The 24,497-nt window shown below is 40.7% G+C and overlaps 1 protein-coding gene and 1 long non-coding RNA gene across 3 annotated transcripts in view; one reads left to right on the plus strand and one right to left on the minus strand.

The window, feature by feature from the left end:
* KCND2 (potassium voltage-gated channel subfamily D member 2) overlaps positions 1-9,269 on the minus strand; it is a 389,194-nt gene extending 379,925 nt beyond the window's left edge. For both annotated transcript variants that reach the window (XM_025184391.3, XM_006122641.5), the window contains exons 1-2: positions 9,133-9,269; positions 6,312-7,491 (exon numbers count right to left, since the gene is read on the minus strand). In XM_025184391.3, the coding sequence (XP_025040176.2) occupies positions 6,312-7,426 (1,115 nt within the window). In that variant the 5' untranslated portion in view covers positions 7,427-7,491; positions 9,133-9,269. The remainder of the gene's footprint in view (positions 1-6,311; positions 7,492-9,132) is intronic.
* A 303-nt stretch (positions 9,270-9,572) lies between these two features.
* On the plus strand, positions 9,573-21,735 carry LOC142829363 (uncharacterized). Its single transcript, XR_012903750.2, has 3 exons — positions 9,573-9,708; positions 10,090-10,272; positions 12,082-21,735. It is a non-coding gene; the product is annotated as an uncharacterized LOC142829363 (long non-coding RNA).
* Positions 21,736-24,497: the final 2,762 nt, after the last annotated feature.

The following is a 24,497-nucleotide window of genomic DNA, read 5'->3' on the forward strand; positions in this document are numbered from 1 at the left end:
ATTTACAAAATCCAGTTTTTCTTTCAATTACATTGGTGTAAATTAGAAGCAACACCACAGAAATCAGGAAATTATACTGGAGTAAAATTTCAGTAAGATGAGAAACAGACCAATAAACTTTCACAGTTTCAACTGTTTATTCTAGAAAATAACTACAGTAAATTGAGGGTCTTTTCTTGTGTTTGAGATGTTTTGTATATCAACATAATTTTAGATAAATATTCAACTTTTTCACATTTCCATATTCAATATTTAATTTCCTTTTCCAAGCAGCTTCCTATTTGGGAGTAATATCTCTACTGCTATATTTATATTATTTTCAGCTTTTCCATTGTGAAAATGTCTTGCTGGGCAGGGGTGCAGAGTTCACAATGGTTGGAGTTAACTGACATGAACCATTCAATCTGAACTTTCTGGATTTTTACCACTTAAGTCAAACACTTCATATATTTCATATTCACATTTCTAGCTGAGGACTTTCATACGATAAATCAAATGTCAGTGGGGTTTGTTCTGCATCTACAGGGTGCTGGCATATTATTTTGTTTTTGCCACCTCCTCAGCTTGAACCCAAGTATTGTTATTCTTGACTTACAGAATTTTTGAACTATAGATAACAGTATTGGGAGGGGGAAAAAAGGGAAGAACTAAAAGAAGTGTACTTCAAAGACCTGAAAGGAATGGGGGGTAAATGATAGAAAGCGAGAACTGAAGTACCAAGAGCAGGAAAGCAGTAGAGCCATTATCCTATTTCCTGATCTGTTATTTGTAGTTCTCTCATGTTACATTGGGCTACGTCTAGACTACACTGCTTTTTTGGGATACTGGAGATATCCCAGAAAAGCAATGCCATGTAAATAATGTTTGAAAAAGCGGATACGTTCTTTTGCCATCCCTGTTAACCTCATTCTACAAGGAATAAGGGATGTGTTGAAAAAGCACTTTTTCCCCCAAAATGTGGTACCATGTAGATGCACCAAATTTCAGAAAAAGCTTCTTTTGAAAGTAAATCAGAAAAAGATACGCAGTTTGCATAGAATCCCTGCCCTGGTGAACTTACAGTCTATCTGTTGTAAGATGCTTGGCACATGAATGCTACTATTATTAATAATTAATTAATGGAACTGCTTGATGCTTTCTTTTTTCAATACATCTAGTTTACATTATGAATGCAAAAATTAATTTTCTTACTTTTAAATAACTCTCCATAAAGTCTGTATTTCACCTATAGATGTATTATATAATCTGACAAAACAATACAATGTTAGGCCTATAAATATAAAGGTATTATTTCATATACTGGAGTCAGTGGTTTTTTAACTAATCATAAAGGATTAATGCATTCTTTATTTAATGCACAATATATATCAGCAGATATATATTTATACAAATACTGTTGTATGGTCTACAAACACATCCCATTCCACCAAAACATGGCCTATGCTTCCACAGCTCATTCGTTGGCTATACCAGTGTCAGGAAGAAAACCATCAAGTTAGGGAATTGCAGCAAAAAGTTGCAAAATGCAGTCGCTATAATTGTGGGTGTCTGATAAGCACCCATGTAAGTCTGTCAGCCACAGTTTCAGTTGACCTGCATACTTGCTCTGCCTCCATCTACATTCCTATCCTGCCGTTGCTTGTGTTTTGTGCCTCCTTTTGCTTCTGGCGACAAGCTTCTCTGATCCTTATTGTCAGAGTCCACAAATCCATGGACATCTATGGATATCCACAGCTCATTTTGGTGGATACAGATGCGGTACAAATTTTGGATTAAACCCTCCTAATTTGCAGATAACTACTTTATATTCATGGATGTGAATACAGATATCCATGGAACATTTTTGAAGATGCAGATACAAATTTTGTATCCTTGCAGGGCTCTGCTTATTGTCAGCTTGTACTTCCCTCCCCCTTCTCTATTGCTTCTTTATGTTTTATCTGTGCTTGTTTTCTCTCCCCTCTCTCATTTGTAACCTCTTCCTATAAATAAAACCGATTCAGGAAAAACAAACAGAAAGAGGCAGGCGCAAAGTGTGAGAATGTCCTCCATGGTTTAGAGAGCCAGGGAGCAGTAATATAGTTAAAAACTAAAATCCTGTTTTTGAAATTTCTCATAGTCTATGCTGTACTCCTAAAAGCCACATTTCTCCTTTCATTTTTCTTTGGGGCCTCATGTACAACCCTTTCCACTTTGGTATTTGGAGATGAGGACAGTTAATAGTTGTGATGTACTTGCAGTTTAAAAACTGTAGCAATAATTGAAGTCACTGGCATTCTACAAAGGAAAATGTAATCAATGTTTTAAAAAGACACTTTAATTGCTTAGCAATCATGCAGAACTGAGAAATACAGCTCTGCTTCCAAGATAAATCCCCAAGTTAGTAAGGTTGCCATTCTATTCCCTTGCTATCTCACAGATGCTAAAAACAATATCGTCTTCTAAACTCAAAGTGAGTTTATCATTTTGTATCATCTTTCATACAATTTTATAAAATTTCATTTGTTGGGCACAATGATCACCTAAAATATAATTTTTGTTCTGAGGTGAAGAACTAGGTTCAGTAATGGCCAGCCTCTGCAGTCCTTATTCATACAAACTTTAATTTAAATTAATAAGGGCATAGCCTAAGTAAAGATGACAGGATCTGATCCCTAATCCAAGTTACTAGTAATAACAACAGTCAGCTTTCATTGACCTTTACTTCCCCCCCCCCCTTGTAATTTTTCCCTTTTCCCACTTACTCCATGAAACTAATAAGAATTCTGAAGTTTAATGCTAATGAAGTTATTCATCACTATTTAACATTTAATCACAATCTTTACGTAGCTAACAAGATATTATTAAAAGGACAACATTATTCAGTTAACATACTGCTTAAAACTTCTCCAGAATTATGTGTTATTGTAAATGTTAATGGCCAAATTCAGGATGACTATGCAGCTGTCTCCACATGGCATAAGGGCTAGATTCATGAAGGAACATAGATATGCAGATAATGCATAATTATCACCATGCCTAACCTTTACGCACCTAGAAAAATCACTGGAATTCGCGAAGCCTGAGTTCAGCATCTCTACTCCCTATACAATGAATGGAGAGACACACCTCAGAAGGAGATTCACACAAGCCATCATGCTAGGAGGCTTCCTACCTAAACTAGCCTGGTGGGAGGTACCAACCTGAGGTGCATGCTAAGCCTTCTTTCTCTCAAAGATAGACGCTTATGACCAGTCTGCAAGGAGGTACTTCCCTCTGCTTGGTATTCTCAGCTGTCAACTTTCTCTTGGATTTATGCATCTATTCTATTTTTTCAAGATGCTGGCAGGTAGGAGGGAGAAGAGAGGAGGAAATAAATAATGAGAGCACCATTAAGCCAGAGTGAGGGGAAAAAAAAGCAAGCATGAGAATAATCTAACCACTGGGCTATAGAGTCAATCATGTAGAAGACCCAGGATACAGGCTCTTGCTCCAATGACTTTATCAGTGATTGCTCCACAGTTGACCAGTTTCAACAATAGAGACTAAGGGTATGTCTAATCTGTAATTAAAAACTTGGAGATGGCTTCAGTGTAGACTTCAGGCCAGATCCCACTACCTTGCAGGGTTCTAAAGCCGAGGATCCAGCCCAAGCACAGAAGTGTACACTGAAATTAATCAGCCCCACAGACTGAGCCCAACGAACCAGATTCAGTTGGCTCTGGCCCGCTGTGGGTGTCCATTCTGTAATGTACTCTGAGAGAACCCACATTAGATTATCCCATCTGAGAGAGAGCAGATCCCTATTCAAATCTTCTCAGCCCCGCATGTGGAGGGAAGATGAACCAGAAGTCTCCCAGGTGAGTACCTTATCACGGGGCTAAACCCCATGGCACTCCCCCACCTGCCATGGTGTCTAAGCTTGCCTACTGGAGCCCAATCTGATAAGTGAGGCTAGGGCATGTTTACTTGATTTGGATCTGCAGGCAAGTTAGGCAGAGGAATGTGTAATTTTCCCACATTGTACATTGCACAAGGTGTAAGCATGGCACTTCAATATATATACACACTCAAAGGCAGAAATACAGATGTCTATGGAACTTTTACTACACAGAGTTTAGGTACCTATGGAATTCAGCAGTGACTGAGTGAGGATTATGTAAATCCCAGTGGGGACTGATTCTGGGATTTAAGTGACTAAACAGAATCTAGCCCCTATACATGTATATTTGGGACATATATTCCATGCAACAGTGGTCTATGAAACTTTTGCATTTCAGTAGCACATAGCATGCACAGGTCTTGTTACTGGTCATGGAGTTTACACATGAGAATTATTTCCTCTAATTTATAAGTCTGTCACCAGAATGTCTCTTTACAGATTGTCAAAGCACCTTTTAAGTGACCTCTTGAAACCAAAAGGACTTAAGTACCCTTTGAAAAAATCCTACTACATTTCTACCTGCATCCTCAGGCATCTAAATCCATGTAAAGATCTAGTCCTAAGTGACTTAGGAACCTAAGTGACATTTTCAAAAATGACAGGCTCTGAAATAACACTGATTTCCAGTAAGACTTTGATTCCTAAATCACTCAGGTGCGTCAGACAATTTTACCTATAGTTTCAAATAATTTTAAGATCTGGAACCATAACATAATGCCCTTTTTATTTTTTTTTGCTACCAATGCCAATCAATCAATTTCCTATATCAGAACCATAGACGATTACAATGTGAAATGAAAGTATTTAACCACTATAAACTGTTCAGTACCTTGGACAAGTCCAGCCTACAAATACTATCTACCTTAATTATGGAAGAGAGATATCCATTATTAAAAACAATACACATCAGCTCCTGATTTTGTTATTTCCTCTCCAGTGGCAAATGTTCTCAGTGTTGTTAACTGATCATGACCGATTTTGCTGAAATTACCATAACTTAGGTAATCATTAATACTGTATGGTAATAGCATAAAAAGTTACTATATATAACAAAACCTTAATTTGTCACCAATGACAGCTTGTAACACATATTTGGCATTACACAGCTTTACCAGAAGACACATGAAATATTTCCACCTTACAGTGTTTATCATCATTTCCTCCATTGTGCAAAAGGTAAAAGCCCTGTATAAAAACTGATGGCAGAATACAGCCCTTTTAATTTGTACATCATTTTCCAATCTAGATTTTGATTATAGGAAGTAAATCAACTATTTCATTATACATTAATTTAGATAAAGTTAAAAAATGCAAGTTTCATAAACCCAGACAATTTAAACTAGATGTGATGTTTGATTAATGAAATGATGGTCCTAGCGACAGTAAAAAGTTTTGTCTTTTAATATGCAGTCATAAAAGAACTAGAATTTAAAATGAACAAACTCCTATTCAGATTCGATATAATAGTTATTAGAAGATACTATACATCACAACTAAGAATAGAATGACAAATTGCCTCCTCAAATTAACCAACCTTTTAGCATTACAGAGAAATATATTTCCACAACTTTCTTTATAGAATATGCAGCCATAGTGACATCAGTATCATTTTATCAGGATATCGATGTCCCAAAATTTCTTAGCTAACTACTAAAACTCATTGGATCTTAAATGTCACCTATGGTATATTTTAATTCCATATTATCAGGAACTTTATAATGAGAACAACTTTTAACACATACACTGGAATTAAATCTGTCACACGTTAGTCATACTTTCTCAGTCAGCTTCATAGAGGTTTTCATAAATGTATGTAACTGACACAAGTCATTCATTTTTGGCCAAATCCTGACCCCAATCAAATCAAAGGAAATTTTTCCAGTGACTTAATGGGGTTAGAGATTGGTCTTTGTGAAGTTTAAAGTTGTACTTATGCTTTTGCAATACAAATGACTTTGCACTATCCAAATCAATTTCTATATATCACTTTGGTTCAAACAAAATGGCAGAGCTACATGGTAAGATTAAAACTTTACAGCTGAGCTTTTTTATTAATTACTGCTACATTTGCAATATTGTAAAGGATTCTCCTAGGCATTAGATGACATTATTAAAGACTCACTGACACCTCATGGAGACTACAAAAGAAATACTCCTACTGTCCCAATTGCAAAAGCTAACAGTAAAGAAACTGCATATAATTTTGAAAACAAAAAAATAATGGTAACACTTTTATACCTACCTATATTTAAAATAGAACGTATAAAGAACCCACTCATGTCTATGAAGTTTCCATAAAAATATTGACACTCCCACTTTTTCTAATTTCTTATTTGTGACAGCAAATTTGTTAAAATGTTGGTCATGACCAAAGCAAATCTGCACTTACCCCAATGTTGTCATAGTGACAATGGTGTACCAAAAAGCAGCAGGTATGCTGGTGAACTTGCTGGCCGATGAACCTTTCTCTGCATAGAACATGACCGTGGCGAAGATGATGATGGCCATGGTTAATGAGAAGAGGAGAAAGCCCAACTCCGAGGCACAGCTTTTCAGTGTGTACCCCAGGATGCGCAGCCCCTGTGAGTGGCGGGAAAACTTAAAGATCCGGAAGACACGGAAGACACGCAGTGTCACAAAGGCCCCACTAACATCCTCATTATCTGTCATCACCAGACCAATGTAATAGGGCATGATGGCCACTACATCAATAATGCTCATAACACTGCGTACAAACTTGTAGCGGTTGGGGGCTGCCACAAGACGCAGAAGATACTCAACAGTGAAGATCATGACACAGGCAGTATCCAGGCAGAAGAAAGCCACAGCATAGCGCTCTCCACAGGGCAGTTCCTTGATGCGACCAGGGTTTACCCCACAGGGTACTGTCTCCACCACATTGGCAATGACAGAGATAGCAATGAAGAAGCCAGTGACATAGTAGAAGACCAGTGCAAGCGTACTTGTATGTGGATTTTCAAAGGCCCGCCACATTCTCTCCCGTGTTGTCATGGAGGGCAGGGAACACTCAGCCGCACGATCCTGATCTGCATCATCCTGAAGGCGCTCAGTATTCTCACGCCGGCGATCCTTATACTCCTCATAGCAGCAGTCACCAATGATCTCAGGGATTATGCCAAAGAAGGCCAGCTCCTCATCATAAGCAGATATACATTCTTGTCGAGGGTAGTGCAGCTTCCCTGTACGATAGAAGTTGAGGATGTGACGGAAGATATCAGGATCCCGATCAAAAAAGTACTGCTGTGTCTCTGGGTGGTAGAAGAAGTCTCGCTCTGAGCTGCCCAGCAGTGTATCAGGATAACGCTCCAAAGTGTCCTGCCACGTCTGGAACTGGGTACCACTGACGTTCAGCACAATAAGGGAGTCCTGGCTTCGCTTTCTCTCCTGCCGGGGAGCAGCCGGCATGGGATTCGTGGCCACTGGCATCCATCCTATGGCTGCAGCCCGTGCAAATGGCAACCAAGCTGCTACTCCTGCTGCCATGGTCCAACCTGCTACTGCTGCAGCTGTTGCTAAGGAATCACTTCAGAGCAATTTCAGCTTGGCCACTAAAATATAATTTTTAAAAATGAATAAAAATATTCAATTATCAAATTTAGCAAACATTATTGTGCATTAATTAGTATTATTTAAAAGACATGCCTTCTTGTCTCCTCCCTTTCCTCTCCCAGTAGCTTGACATAAGAAACCAGGGTACAGGCAAAGTCATGGTGTACTAGTGTTCAAAAAAACCTCATCCTCCTTACCAGCTGGTTCCTATGGAGAAAAGGTCTGTCTGTTGCATACAAACACAAGCGGCTGCCTGGGAAGGCTGTGCTCCAGCAGCCAGCTAGGGCCAGGCGCTTGGAGCGAAAGAAATATCTTTCTGCCCTAGCGATGTGCGCCCACCCTGACTCTCCTCCCACCTGTTCCTACCACAGTGAGCCAGGCAGCTGCCTCTGGCGGGATGGGCGCAGCAGAGAGGCGCTGGTAGCGGCAGCGCAGATCCCTGCCGGGGGCTAGCGCAGAATCTCTCCACAGCCCCTCTCGCCCTGCACAACGCCGAGTGGCCGGGCTGGAAGGGGAGTGGGCAGGCGCAGGCGGCCGCCCCCTCCCTATTCAGAGCCCCAGCGAGACGACTTGTGAGATTCCCTCCTGACTCCCGCACGGCTGGCCCGGGACTGCGGCCCCCGAGAAGGGGCAGGGGAGCCCGCGGCCTGGGGCACGAGCTCAGGGCGGCAACATTAAACTTCCCGGCAAGTTTTCCTCGAAGAAAACACGCTGGAGTAGATAGTGACGCGCGGGGGAAACCCCGACGGAGGGGGCGGCTGCCTCCTGGCTGGGGGAAAGCGGGACTCGGGAGCTGATGCCGGGAGGGGGCGGGGTTCAGAGCCGGGAGGAGAGCAGCGCAGAGCGGGGGGGGGGGGGGGGGGGGGGCAGAGTGTCCAGGCACAAGGGAACAGACGGGGATGTGTGTGTGTGTGTGTGAAGGGATTGCAGCAACCAGGGGTTGCTGGGGTGGGCGGGAGGAGCCAGCTAGTGAATGGGGGGCTGGGGCAAGAGAAGTTTGAGGAAAGTGGGGGGCTGTGTCGGGATGGGAGAGTCGTGAGGGAGCATCAGTGTCCGCGGGGCTGGGAGGGGAGGAATGGCTTGTGGCGCCTGGAGTGAAGGGAGGTCTGGTGGGGATAGAGGATTAGGGGGTCTGCACACTGCAGGGGGCCAGGTAGGGATGGGGTTATGGGGATCCATGCTGAGCACAGGGAGGCAGGGAAACACGAGGCGACTCCACACTAATACAGGGGGTGCCAGGCAGGAAGAGAAGGGTCACGGAGGGGTGGGGTTATGGGTCCCCTTGCTGAGCCTAGGGAAGCAGGGGCATTAGGGAGAGGGTCTCCACAGGGCGGGGGGGGGGCAGGGAGAAGGACGAGGCAGTGTCAGGGAGGGGTGGGGTTATAAGGCCCCTTTCTAGGCAGGGCTATTAGGGGGTCTCCACAGTGCAGGGGTGCTAGGGAAGGGGTCCGTGAGCCTGGTGTGGGATTAGGGGCGGGGGCTCGTGGCAGAGAAGGGACCAGGGAGGGCTTAGATAGGGGGAGCCGAGGAGGAGGGAGCCTCCCTGTTTGCCCTGGCAGGTACAGTTTGGGGACAAGAGGCAGGGACCCCCGCCCAGGCTCGCCTCGGCTCGGCTCTCTCCTCCCTCCCGCGGCACGTACCTGGCAAAGTCCGTCCAGAGCGCTCACTTGCATGGAGACTTTTTGCCTCCGCGGGCCTTGGCGGGGAGACTGCAGCGCCTGAGCCCGAGTCCTGAGCCAAGGGGCCAGCGTTAGCCGGGTTTCCCCCTCCGCAGCCGCCGCCAGCAACAAGTTCCAGGCTGGGGGGGGAGGAAGCAACGTAATCACGCCCGGCAAGTTAATGCAGCGCGGCTGTGGCGAGGAGCAGAGCGGGCGGCGGGCTGGCCCCTGTCAGGAGGGAGTCGTGCCGCTGCCCATGCCGCCGGGCTGCTGCGGGGCTGCAGATGGACGCGAACTGGGTGGGGAAGAGGCGCTGGGGAGGCAGAGGGCACCGCGGGGCTTCTCTCTCCTGCCCCTCCAGTGGGTGGGCCATGCCTCGCCGCGCGGGGACAGGAGCTGCGGCGTCAGGTTCTTATGTTCCAGGCGGCTTCTTCTCCTTTCCGCTCCTACAAATGCCCCCGAAGGAAGCAGCCGGGAGAGGTGACATCGATCCGCGGGAGGAACAAAGAGAATTGCAAACCGCTACACGCCGGATTGCGGTGCCGGCGGGGACGCGGGGTGTGTGTGCGTGTCCGTGTGCTCAGTCCTTGGCGGCGTGGTTAGTTGCCCGCTGCCTAGGGCGGAGGTCAGGCTCTGGATACCGCTTCGAAGAAGCGATTAGGGAGATCTCTGTGAAGTGCTAGTTCTCTGTAACAAAGGGGGAAAATGAGTTGCTTAAAGTAAAAAGGCAAAAAATCAAATGTCAGGCTGGAAATGAAGTATTGCGAGACTTTTTAATTGCAGCGTCCTTCCTCTTTCTAGTTCCCATCGCATCCCTTCTCCAAATTGCTTTTCCAGCCTTCAAGAAAGGCGGTCGGGTGGGACGGGTGCTCTGAGCATTTTCATCCTTCTGTCTTTTCTGTTCCCTTTTAAAACAATCCCTCCTTTTCTCATCACTAGGTGGCGTGTGGATGACAAGAAGTTAATTCCTCAGCTTTCCTAAAACTGTCCTTTTGCAGAGATCGAGGGAGAGAAACAATCTGCCTGAGCCCAACTAATTGTTCCTTTTAGAAGATCGAAGTAGAACCAAAATGAAAGAAAGAAAGAAAGAAAGAAAGAAAGAAAGAAAGAAAGAGAAATTGGGTAAAGAATTGTGTAGTGATTATAAAATGCATCAGATTTTTATTTGGTAATATCTACAGTAATGTTTAAGGGTGTATTTAAAAAAATAGATTGTAAATTTAGGCAAATTCTGCCTAGATGAGTAAAAAGTACAGAGGTTAGTGATATAAATCCCCAGTTTTAAAATGCTGTTTTACTAGTATCTGGTAAGCAAAATGAAATTGTTAAAATACTGAAAACAATCAGTCTTTTTCACTGAACTTGCAAAAAGCTCTCTCTTCTTCACTAATGTTTGATTTGACATAGTAATAACATAGAGAACTACAAATCTATCCTATAGTAATTTTCTTCCTTCAGTTTTTTGCAGTTTTAGCAAATTCTTTCATCCTTGTATCTCTGGACTCAATCTTAGAAGTCTGACTTATAAGAAGAGACAAATCACTGCATCTGGCAAATCATTGAAAACTAGGAAGTATAGCAAAGTCTAAAACTGTACTTTTAAGTGGACTTGGATGTTATTAAAATAGTAGGGTTGACTTTTAACACACACAACTATATTTTTGGTGGATTTCTATTGAGTGACAGTGCTCTAGCAAGAAAAAACATCTGTACTTCCAATGAGATTTTTCTAAAAAGTGAGTTATCTATATAAATTAAAGAGGTAAAGATAATGAAGAATACAATCCATCCAATTTCTGAATTAGGAGAACTTTGGATCGGGGCATAATCAAGCATACTAAAATAACGTTAAAGGAAATGGAGCCCTTGCATTATTTTATTAGAAGTGTTATGATTCAAATCTAAATGCTCACAATATTATTCCTCCATTTTTATATTGTTGGAAACATGTAAGCATAAGTAAAGTGCTATTTTTTCTTAAAAAATGACTTTTATTATTGGAGAAAGCTTTAAGAATCTTTATATTTTGCTTTTTAGATTGGCTGTCATTTTAAGTATCTATAAGACAATGCTTTAACACCATATTAATTATAAAAAGGTAGTAAGGGGAAGGAATTTAGTCCCTACTCCTCCGTTTGCCAGAAAATGGAAATGAGTGACACCGAATAGATTTATTTGATGGTTACCAGTTTTGTTTATTCCTTCTGGAGCACCTGGCATTGGCCATTGTTGGAAGACGGATTGACCTTTGGTCTGACCCAGTATGGATGTTCTTACATAATGTTATTGATTATTCTTATAAAGAGACTTGCTCTCCAGTTTCCAACAGGTTGGTAAAAAAAAAAAAAAATGTAAGGGGCTTTAAATATCAGGGATACCATTTCCAAATGCTAAATGAAAGGGCTGGTCTCTGACGTAGTGATGTCAAAAGATAGTATGACCACTAACAAAACATCTGATTGATGTTTTCATTAGTTCAGCAGTGAGACATATGATAGTAAGCTCTCCTTCTAACCCCCCTTTTTTGTGAACAGCCTTTGCCTATAAAGTGATTATCTCTTTTTTGTAATCTTTACGTGTATTTTTGCTTTGGATTTCTATCTATCTATCTATCTCTCTCTATCTCTCTCTCTCTCTATCTATCTATTCATTTTTACAGAATTAAATTGTGCAGTCAGAACTCATTCTCCTGAGCTTCCCCACTTGCACAAATGAGGATAGGTTCCCATAAAGACCTCACTGAAATTTTGACATTGCTTTAAATATGAAACAAGAAATCTATTAAAAGCTGCTAAATTGGAAGACAGCATAGGTCACAATATTTAGATAATTACATCTTGAACTTTCACTTTTTAAGTTCTAAGTTTGAGGTCAAAAGTGATTGAAAGTAATGTCTTTCAGAGAACTCTATGGTAAATGTTTTATGTCTAGTTCCTATGAAATAGGTGTCCAAATTACAGAAACAGTGGTGCCTTTCAAACATAGTACCTTCAGAAGAGAAGGTCAGGATTATGCAGGTAAGCACATTATACTCCTTTCTCATTCCAGTATAAAATATATTAAAATATTACTGAGATGCATTTCTAGAGAAGTTTGAACAACAAATTTGTGTTCTACCTGTTCTGTGCACAGAGAATTTTCAGTCTCCAATATAATTAATCCCACACATTTTTGGAAGACTAATTTCATATAAGTATATAATCAGTGTGTTTCCTGAAGTCAAAATCCTCTGTATTATCACTATCAGCTACTGGGAAATTGGCATGATGTGATAGAGGATTATAACTTCAAATAAGAATGAAGCAGGAGAAGCACTAAAGAAACAGAAAATCACCAATAATTGAAATGATGGAAGAAAATGATGTTGGAGACTATAACAATATAATATAAAATAAATTGCTTCTAAACAGTTTTTCAGAATTCTCCTATGAGGTGCCAAGAGGTCTGTATGGATTAAGCAAATTAAAGCCTACAATGCCAAAGAGTTATTGCATTTCCTTGTTCATTTTCTGTAATGCATTCTTGATATATTTAGAGTTTTGAAACCATAAACTTTGTCTGGTACACAGAATCATATAGTCTCTGTATTAATAATTTGGTATTAAGATAATACTCCATCCTTAACTTTCAATATTATGATTTCAGTAATGGAATGATTTAAATCTATATTGTTGGATTTCTTGTGATAAGATTATGGGGCTAGCAGCACCAGTACCTCCTTTCTGATCTCTCTGGCACGCCTTAAGGTGTGGCTTACCTTGGAATGGAGTCTTGTGATTCTTACAGTCTTACACAAGGATTTGCATAATGCCCGGTGTATACCAACTATTTATCACCCTGCAAGGTACCTGCATTTTTCTCCTTCAGGATCTTGTGACAGATGAGACAGACCAATAGCTTTCTTTAATAAAAAGGATTTTTATTTAGCATTTGGATTAAATGTTATATAATCAAAGGATATATATTTTTAAAAACCTATACAGAAAGCAGCCTCATCTAATGTGACTCTTCATTTCAAGCTACATTACATGTGTTTTTATCCTAAATTACAGAAACAGAAGTGATCTGACTTACATTCTCCTAGCCTACTTCTTCACTGCACCATAGTTCGAAATAAGATATGCAATTTGAGCTATGCAAATTGCGTATCTTATTTTGATCTTATTTCAAAATAGCTTATTTCATAATTTGGCACGCTCTACATAGTGCCAAATTTTGAAATAAATTGCTATTTCGAAAGGTCCCTTACACTTCATGGAATGATGTTTACAGGGATGTTGGAAGAGCCAGCCTGAAATAATGGGCTAGTTGTGATGATGTGCGTTAGTTATTTCAGGATACTCCAGTATCCCTGAATAGCACTGCAGTGTAGACATAGCCCTAGAAAGCCCAGAGTTTCAGTAGCCACCTTAATCACTATTCACAGTATGACCTACTACTGTTCTTCTCCTTTGCTTGTCTGTGATAAAGAGAGTCCTTTCATCTGGGTCTGTGTTTTTTGTGGTCTCCCTCCCTTCCCCCCAGTGAGCAGGTGCATTCATTAGGGTCTATCCAGAGAATGCCCTTCTAATCTGTTCCATTGATTGGGCAGCTAGACCTATTTAGTCTCAATGAGTTCTAACCACCCACTTCATGACTGTGACTCTCCTTTATGTGAGGGCATTGAAACTATCTGACTTGAAGTAAAGCACATAAATCAAGTTTTGGGAAAAGGATTAAAATTTACTATTTAATATCATAGATACTAACTCTACTGGAAAAAAAATAGCCACCATTCACCCACACACCAGCTGTTTGGCAGTGGGCTGGAAGCACTCTGGTGGGAAGAGGCAAAACAAGGGTTGGGTCTCCAGGGAGGAGGCAGAGCAGGGGCAGAAAGAGGCTGAGCCTGAGTAGGGCTTTGGGGGAAAGAGCAGAGCAAGATCTTAGCATGGAGCACTCACCCAGAAAAATGGAAGTTGGCAACTGTGATTAATACAGATAATTATGGTTATATAATCAGCACAATCTGCAATGTTATGACCTTATTAAAATCTAGTTTGTCTTTAGTCTGTGGTCTAGACAGCAAGATCAGCAAAATATTTTGGATTGGACTATCATTTGTATATGGGGGGGGGGCAATAACAGAAAATTATTAAACAGCACACAGGTCACTCCCCAGAGATCTGTGTGGGAAAGATAATCTATATGCATAGATTTCTTACTTTCCATGTGGAAAAAAGAATGACTGACTTTTCAGCACTATCCCTGGATCTTGTAAATGGCTTTCTGTGGAATCAGGGGTTGGTGTGTGGTGAGAAGGCATGGCATGGATAAGGAAAAATCCACTACATGCACTGTTTCACCACTAATTCCTCAAGAAGAATACTTGAATACAGCCACAATTAATTTTAAATAGAGCTATGCTCTCTTTCCCTGATATAGAAACATCCCTTTCCCTGTGCAGGACAGTGGAGTGAACCAGAAGCCTCGGAGGTACAGATGAACCTGGAGAATCTGTAGGTTCCAGGGAACTGTTTCTGAACAAGGAGGAAGGAAAATCCCCATTTGTCTATGGATGGAGTAATCTGAAGGAAAATTTACTGAGGATAACTTCAAAGATTGTCTTTATGTTTTTCCATGAGAAGACATCATTTAGTCCCAAATATTTTCCTGCAGCTTTCTCAACTAAAAAATACTTATTTAATCAGTTTTCTATAATGTTTGTTATGTATCATAGGGTCTAGATCTTTTTGAAAACCAGAATAAATATTACACTTAATTGCAAAGGAAATGTCAGTTGGAACTAATAATATTTTACCTACCAGTGAAAAGGTAAAAGCAAATTTTAAACTTAACCTACTGTATACAATGATATATGAGAGAGTTCTAATTTTAAACACACATTATTTACTTGACATCATATCTTTAAAATGATACATTAGGCTCATTTTTGTAAAGACTGGAGGGTCTGATCCCCTGAAGGGCAAGCATGCCATTAAGTTTCATAAACTCCAAAGCCAGAAGGGACTATTATAATAATAAAATGTGACCTGCAGTTTATCATAGGCTACAGAACTTCCCCCAAAAGTTATAATTTCCTACAACATATATTTTAAAAACATCCAATAGTGATTTAAATATGGTCCGTGATGGAGAATCTATCATAACCGATGGTAAATTGTTCCAATGGTTAAATACCCTGACTGTTAAAAAATGCCTCCTTGCAGACTGAATATGTCTAGCTTCAACTTCTAACTGTTGGACTGTGTTTATAACTTTCCCTGCTAGATCAGAGAGACCATTATTAAATATTTTTTCCCCGTGTAGATGCATATATACTGTAATTAAGTCACTATTTAACCTTCTCTTTTTAAACTATGCAGATTAAGCTCCTTGAGTCTCTCACTATAAAACCGGTTTTCTAATCTTTTAATCCTTCTCATGTTTCTTCTCCAAACTTTATTCCGTTTATCAGCTGCAAGGGTCTATGGACTAAAACCGGAGTCTACAGAGTCTGATGTTCCCACAGTGCCATTAGGAGACCATGCAGAGCCCCAGCCAGGAACCACTGTGGAAAGTAGCTGCCTCAGTAAGTGCCACCCAAGTGAGACGGAATGACAGTACCCTGTTACTCTCTGATTTGCCAACTGCTCTGTCTAACCTAAGGAGTTGGCCCAGAAAGTTGTCTGGGAAACCTCAGACTTTGGCTGTTGTGACCCCAGATTTCACCTGGTCTTTTGATCCCATCCTGACTCTGATCCTGACTTTTTCCTCCTGATTCTGGCCTGGTATTATTTCTGTTCTCTGACTCTGCTGCTGCTTCCTAATTCTAGTTTGGTACTATCTCTGGTCTCTGGCCTTTGTCTCTCACTCTGACCCTCTTATTTATTGAACTTGGCTTATGTGAGTCATTTAACTCTTGTTCTGTGATTAGTTCCTGATGCACAGATCCCAGCAGAGAAGTGACTGTTAGTACAGATTGTTCTCTTACATCAGCATAATACCTGAATTGTGGACAGCAGCCACATTGCCCGAGTTTTCCTGAACAGATTTCAGACCCTTGCAGACAGAATCTATCCTGAAACAGAGTGGTTTCAGAGCCAAAAGGTGCACTATCAACATGATCTTCTCACTGACACAACTACAAGAGTAATACAAAGAATGTAAAAAAAAGCCATTTACATAGGCTTCATTTATCTCAAGAGCTATCAAGTGATTAAAAAAATCATGATTAATTTCACAATTAATCATTGTTAAATAACAGAATACCATTTGATTTAAATATTTTGTTGTTTTTTACATTTTCAAATACATTGATTTCAATTGCAATGCAGATTATGAAGTGTACAGTGCTCACTTTATATTTATTTTTATTACAAATACTTGTACTCTGAAAAACAAAAGAAATAGTATTTTTCCATTTTCCCCTTACAATTACTATAGTGCAATCTCTTTATCATGAAAGTTGAACTTATTGGAGATTCTATTGCCCATGTGTTATTTACAATGTCACCTGAAAAGCATTTGCATGGGACTCTTGTAGCCAGAGTTGCAAGATATTTGAATTCTAGATGCCTTTAAAGATGCAAATATTCATTCATGCTTCAGTCACCATTTTAGAGGACCTCGGTCCATGTTCATGACAGGTTCTGCTCAATGATCCAGAGCAATATGAACTGACATGACAGATTTTCATTTTCATCATTTGAATCAGATGCTATCCACAGAAGATTGATTTTCTGTGTTGGTGGGTTTGATTCTATAATTTTCCACATCACAGCGTTGCTTTTTTAAGACTTATGAAAGCATGCCACACATCGTGTCTCTCGGATTTTGGAAGGCACTTTAGTTTCTAAAACTTTGGGTGGAGAGTTCTATCTTTAGACATTTCATATTGGTAACTTCTTTGCATTTCATCAGATCTGAAGTGAAAGCGTTCTTAAGCCTCAAACACATGTTGTTCATTTATCTGTATAACCCAAATTTTAAAAAATCATAAAAAGAAAACCAAAAAAGTGCCACAGTGGCTACATAACAAAGTAAAAGAAACAGTCAGAGGCTTGTAGCCTGGGAATGAGTTTAGTAAAATTTGGATGGCTAAGACTCACCAATCTGATCAGGAAAAGATCTAAGTTCGTCCTCTATCCCAGGTTCAGTGGACCCAGTTCAGTGGAACCACAAGGCTCTCTCTCTTGAGGGTCAACAGGTGATGGACAGCAATCACACTTTAACTCCGAGAATGAAATAGAAAACAGCTTTATTGATAATGATTATGATCACCACAGCAAAAACAATAGTAAGAACACAGATCACGTGAATTCCTTCCCCAGATGTCATTAGCACAGTCAACTTAAAACTTATCTACAAAGAGTAATAACAATTCCTATACACACAAGGATCCCAAGGCTGGATGGAGAAGAGTGGCTTCCCTTCCCCTGGAAGACCTGGGACCAAGTGTTAGTAAGATTCCTAAAAGCAGGCTTAAGCAAGATTAAAGGAAGGAAGAAAGCTGTTACAAGAGGGAGAAAATAGATCTAAGTTCTTAGTTTCTCTGACCTTATAAGAAAACATCTCAAGGCGGACTGCTTCTCAGCTGTGCGCTGATTTCGTAGCCCAGATCCCCTGAATCACTAGGCCTAAATTCCCCTTTTGGTGCCAAAGTGTTCTAGATATACCACCCCTTTTCCATAACTGGGCCTAATACCCCAAGATTTCTGATGGTACCGTCATTGATTGGAAGAGATCTTTGGGTAATCTTATGAATATTTATTATGAGTGACTGATCTTTCTTGGATGCTGCCCCTATAATGGGGAGCAGGTTTAAAACTAATAAAAGAAAGTTCTTTTTCACACCGCGTGTAGTCAACCTGTGGAACTCGTTGCCAGAGGAGGCTGTGAAGGCTAGGACTATAATAGAGTCTAAAGAGAAGCTAGATTATTTCATGGAGGTTAGGTCCATAAAAGGCTATTAGCCAGGGAATAAAATGGTGTCCTTGGCCTCTGTCTGTCAGAGGCTGGAGAGGGATGGCAGGAGACAAAATCGCTTGATCGTTGTCTTCGGTCCACCCTCCCTGGGGCACCTGGTGCTGGCCACTGTCGGTAGACAGGATACCGGGCTAGATGGACCTTTGGTCTGACCCAGTACGGCCGTTCTTATGTTCTTATACCACAAAGAAAGCGCGGGAAGCTGCGGTCTATAAGTCTCCATCTGTTGCTATTGCACAAAGAGATTGAAATGTTCATAACTGTCAGGTTAGCAGATTTATGCCATAAATTCTGGGTAGGATTCAAAAAATAAACATGTGCTGACCGCAAATTCTTGCTTCACCCCTTTATGGAAAATTACACAAACAGGGCATATATTTCACCACTTATGTCTTTTGCCATCAGCCATCTTACAGAACCTGAATTCTGTAAACCCCTTGAATTACCAGCATATTTAAAATCTATAAAAAGGAAAATAAGGATAAAATAATAAACTATTACTTAACTGAAGCAAATATCATTTTGATAGTCTGAAATAAAGCAAATAACGGTTTGTAAGCTACAGGTTAAAAGGCATCCATTAAAAAGTGGAGGTTAAATCCTAATGAGGAAAATGAAATGAGCAGAAACTCTGGCAAGGGAAATGTAAAAATATCATTAGCAAGGACAAAAAAAGATCTGCTGTCCAAAGACTCAAAACATTTTTAAGTACATCAGAAGCAGGAAGCCTGCTAAACAACCAGTAGGGCTAGTGGACGATTGAGATAGTAAAGAAGCACTCAGGGATGATAAGGCGATTACAGAGAAACTAAATGCTTTCTTTGCTGAGGAACTGAGGGAAAGTCCCAAACCTGTACCATTCTTTTTAGGTGACAAATCGGAGAGACTGTCCCACACTGAGGTTTTGGAACAAACTGATAAATTAAATAGTTATAAGTCACTAGGAGCAGATGGCATTCACATACAATTTCTGAAGTAACTCAAATCAACTTCTATAATAAACGACTGGAAGATAGCTAATGTAATGCCAATTTTTAAAAAGGGCCCTGGCAGTGACTGTGGCATTTAGAGGCTGGTAAGCCTGACTTGAGTACCAGGCAGACTTGTTGAAACTAAAGAATAAAATTCAGACATATATATAAACATACTTTTTGTTCATTAATTTTGAGTGACTCCTAGTTTTTGTACTATTAGGAGCAAATAGAACTTCCTTATTTACTTTCTCCACACCAGTCATGATTGTATGGACCTCAAACATATCCAGGCCCACTGACAGCAATTCCTGACTTCAGTACAGAACAATCAATGGCCACCTAAGTACATACGAGCCTCACTGGAAAGTGTTGCACCTGTGCTGGGTGGTGTCCAGCTTATTGCTCACTGTGTGACTGGGTGTGTTCTTCCAGGGCTTCCATGTGTCTACCCTACTATCTTCACTACTGCCTTTAACCTTAGGGACACTACTATTTACCTCTCCTATTTTCCTACCCTTTGTTTCCTATTTTTTTTAACCAGTTACCTATCTATGAGAGGACCTTCCCTGTTTTCTCATGACAGCTTACTTTGCTTAAGAATCTTTGATCAGAGACCTCGTCAAAGGCCTTCTGAAAGTCTAAGTACGTTATATCCACTGGATTCCCCTGATCCACATGCTTGTTGACCCTCTCAAAGAATTCTAGTAGATTGGTGAGGCATAATTTTCCTTTACAAAAATGCACATTATTTAATAAATTTCTGCTGGTATTCTGTTATTGTTTAACAGTGTGATTAAAACTAATTAATCACAATTTTAAATTCAGAATTAATTTGTTAATTGTGTAAGTTATGTGTGATTAATCAAGAGCTCTACTTCTGATCCTGTCAGTAGAAGCAGACTATTTGTACTTCTAGAAAAAATTGGATGTCCATTTATGGTCTTAAGTATGATTCAGTCCTTTCATGAAATCATGTACTACACTGTCCAGTAGTATAGCTCAGATTCCAAGGCTTTCCTGATTCATAATGGGGATCAACCTGTACTACTCAGAGACACCTCTTCTGTCTTGGCCATGTGTGCTGAATGAATGATAGGCACGCCCCAAAGGACATCTACTACAGCAAATCAGCTTCTGGAAAAAGACCCAAAGGTTGCCCAAAATTGCATTTCAAGTATATGTGGAAGCAAGACCTCAAAGAAATGGAGAACTAGGAAGCTCAATCTCAGTACAACAGCCTTTGGAAACAAGAGCTTAACAAAGGTCTGCAGAGTTTTGAGAGGAAGCATAACAGCTTATCAGAGGAGAAAAGAGCTTGCTATAAGCAGAGCCCAAAAGGTCAAAACACCAACTTTAAAATGCATCAGACCCACATGTAAGAGACCATCACCGATGCATCTTTTCAGCCACATTCATGGCTTCCATAAAACCAACTGAGTAAATTCTTTACCTCTCAGGTGCACATATCCATGGTCTCTCTAGATTGAAGGATGCTTACTGGTAGTGGACAGGAGAAATGGACATAGTATCCCAACAGTGGTTACACCAGTGGTGAAGTAATTGCTCTATTGCTTGATATTTCCTGGTTTATACATCCCAGGATCACATTTGCTTTTTTGGCTACATTGTCAGTCCTTGAGCTCACATTCAGCTGATTATCCACTACAACCTCCAAGCCTTTTTCACAAGAACATGATACTAGCCACACTGGATCAGACCAATGATTCATCTAGCCTGATCACCCAACAGTGACTACTACGAGATGCTTCAGAAGATAAGAACCGGGCAGTTGTTGCATAACTCACACCCCTTTTCAATCCTGGCTTCTGACAGTTGGAGGTTTAGGAATTCCCAGAGCATTGGGTTGCATCCCTGGCCATCTTGGCTAATAGACATTGATTGAACTATCCTCCAGGAACTTGTCTATTTTTTAGTCCAGTTATACTTTGGCCTTCACAACATCACTTGGCATAAATTCCACAGGTTCTCTGTGTGTTGTGTGAAGTACTTCCTTGTGTTTCTTTTAAACCTGCTGCCTATTAATTTCATTGGGTAAGACCTGGTTCTTGTTATATGTTGGGGTAAATAACACTTCCTTATTGACTTAATTTGCCATTTTTTATTTTATAGACCTCTATTATATCTCCTCAGTCTCTTTTCTAAACTACAATTCCCAGTCTTTTAAATCTCTCCGTATACAGAAGCTATTACATAACACTAATCATTTTTATTGTCCTTGTCTTTTTTGACCGCAATTGCACACAGCACAGATGTTTTCAGAGAACTAGCAACAATAAGTCCAGTAGCTTTCTTGAGTGGCAACAGCTAACTTAGAACACATCATTTTGTATTTATAGTTGGGATTCTGTGCAGTACTTTGCATTTATCAACTTGAATTTAATCGGCCATTTTGTTGCCCGGTCATCCAGTGTCAAGGCTGTTCCCCACTCTGGAACTATGAATGCAGAAGTTGGGGACCTGAAAGAGAGCTCCAAAACCTTGCTTCTAAGGGCACTGGTTACAAAAACTTCCCCCAAAAATCCTAAAATCCAGATTTGGGGGATTTTGCTGCCACTATCAAGTGCTTTGATTCATATATTTATGAATATATTAAACAGAACCCATATTAAAACACATAGGCTATGTCTACACTTGCGGCTTCTTGCGCAAGAAATATGCAAATGAAGCTAAGCGTGGAATATCGCCGAGCCTCATTTGCATACCTAATGAGCTGCCATTTTTGTAAAAGAAGCTCTTGCACCAGAAGGAACTATCTACACTGCCCCTTCTTGTGCAAGAAAAACCCTCTTGCGCAATGCCGCTATGCTGATTATTTTCAGGAATAATGGCATTGCGCAAGAGGGCTTTTCTTGCACAAGAAGGGGCAGTGTAGACAGCTTCTTCGGGAGCAAGAGCCTCTTTTCCAAAAAATGGCAGCTCATTAGGAATGCAAATAAGGCTCAGAGATATTCTACTTTTAGCCTCACTTGCATATTTCTCATGCAAGAAGCCACTACTGTAGACATAGCCATATTGATTTCTTGCTGCCATTTTACAAAGCTATATAGATTTCTTTGAATCTGTAACATGCCTAACTCATTATCTGCCACTCTTCCATGTATATAATCTACAGATCATCTACTGATGATTTTAAGTTTTCTTCCTGGTCATTTGACAAAAACCTTAAATAGTATATGGCCAACAACTGATCTCTTTGAGACCCCACTTAGTGATGATTCCTGGTTTATAGTTAAGTTTTGAGACCTATCAGTTAGCCAGTTTTTAATCCATTTAATGTGTGCTGTGTTAATTTCAAATCACTCTAGTTTTTTAATCAAAATTTAGTATGATACTAACTCAAATGCCTTACAGACATCTACCATATATTATGTTATCACTATTACTTTTATCAACCACATTTTGTAATCTCATAAAAAAGGTATGAAGTTGGTTTGAAATCCATTTTCATAACCTTGTATAGCATGCTGGGGATACCCACAGATGTGAACCTGGCTCAACAAGAATGGGTTTTATTGGTAATTAGATTGAATCATCTCCCTGCCACAGCAGTCTCTCTTCCTCACCAGCAAATTTCTCAAGGATCTCCTGGCCTCAACATTGCCTGGTATCTAACGATCAGTGACCTCCAGCCCCATAGCTCCTCTAAGATATTTCTCTACAATGTACAGGAAAAATAAGTTATTAGCAAAAGAGCATCAATTAAGTGATGCCAAGTAAAAGAAAGGCAGAGACAATTATAAGCAAATCAAAATGAAAACATATACAGTATTTAAAAATCGAACACTTAGCAAGACACAGTCTTTGTTCAAGATGGTTTCTCATACCCAGGGTCCCTTTTCCACCTTTTTAATGGCTAACCTGACTAGAACCCTCACAGAGATTAAATTATGTATTTCTTTATTTCCTTAAGGCGGGGTGTCCAAACTTTTTTCAAAGAGGGCTAGATTTGATGAAGTGAGGGCCGACCATTTTGCCTGACATTCTTTGAACCATTAAAATTAAATGCAAATTAACTATTTTATGCAAAGTTTATTGCAAACGGCATACTTTTCATTTCGTCACATGGATGACAAATCTAAACAGGTGTTAAATCACTCTGCCTTTCATCTCTGAAGGCCAGATGAAAAAAAAATCCAGGAAGCTGAAATATATGTCAGGAACATTGTAAAGTACATTACATATTATTGGTAATAAAGGTTGTCTGTCAACTTTTAAGTTAAAAAAATATGAACAGGAACATAACACCAAGTATACATGTTGTGTCCAAATATATTTATAACTGATTTAGACCAACTGACATTAACTGAGATTTTACAATGTATTCATCTCAATACATATGGATTCGTTGGGGGCCATAAAAGATAGATATTGCCAAATTACCTGGGGGGCTGTATTAAAGCGGAACACGGGCCGCAACTGGCCCACGGGCTGGACTTTGGACATGCCTCCCTTAAGGCAAAGAATAAAGATTGTGTGTAACAGGGTATGTGCACCTTGCACTGGATGGGGAATGTTAATTCTGTGCTGTGGGCTGAGCAAGCCACACCCCCATGTCCCTTTAGGGCATGATCTAAGTGCACCACTGGGATAAAAGGGGGTAGCCAAGCTCAGTCTGTGCTGATTGCTGCAGAACGAGGATTCTTCTTACTGGCTGTAGCTTGGGAGCAGCTGGAACTACTGACGATGGAAACCAGAAATTCTGAAACCCAGAGAGAGAGTGTTTGTGTGTGTGCATGTGTGCCTGAGAGGGATCAGAGTCACTAGGAACCTCGTGTGCCAAGAAGCCCAGGGATCCTGACAGTGCTTCGATGGCAGCTGCAAGACACATGGTAGTAAGTGGCTTGAGGGGACTAGCTATTGTCCTGCTCAAAACCAGCATCTTTCCATTACAGCCCAGCTGCTGCCATTTCTAGAGTCGTGGGATAGGACTCAGGCTATGTCTATACTAAGGGGCTACGTCTACACTGGCCCCTTTTCCGGAAGGGGCATGTAAATTTCACTAGTCGTCGTAGGGAAATCCGTGGGGGATTTAAATATCCCCCGCAGCATTTAAATAAAAATGTCCGCCGCTTTTTTCCGGCTTTTAAAAAAGCCGGAAAAGAGCGTCTACACTGGCCCCGATCCTCCGGAAAAAGTGCCCTTTTCCGGAGGGTCTTATTCCTACTTCGAAGTAGGCATAAGACCCTCCGGAAAAGGGCACTTTTTCCGGAGGATCGGGGCCAGTGTAGACGCTCTTTTCTGGCTTTTTTAAAAGCCGGAAAAAAGCGGCGGACATTTTTATTTAAATGCCGCGGGGGATATTTAAATCCCCCGCGGATTTCCCTACGACGACTGGTGAAATTTACATGCCCCTTCCGGAAAAGGGGCCAGTGTAGATGAGCCCAG

Source organism: Pelodiscus sinensis, chromosome 1 (genome assembly GCF_052426305.1).
Source record: "Pelodiscus sinensis isolate ZL-2025 chromosome 1, ASM5242630v1, whole genome shotgun sequence".
NCBI lineage: Eukaryota > Metazoa > Chordata > Testudines > Trionychidae > Pelodiscus > Pelodiscus sinensis.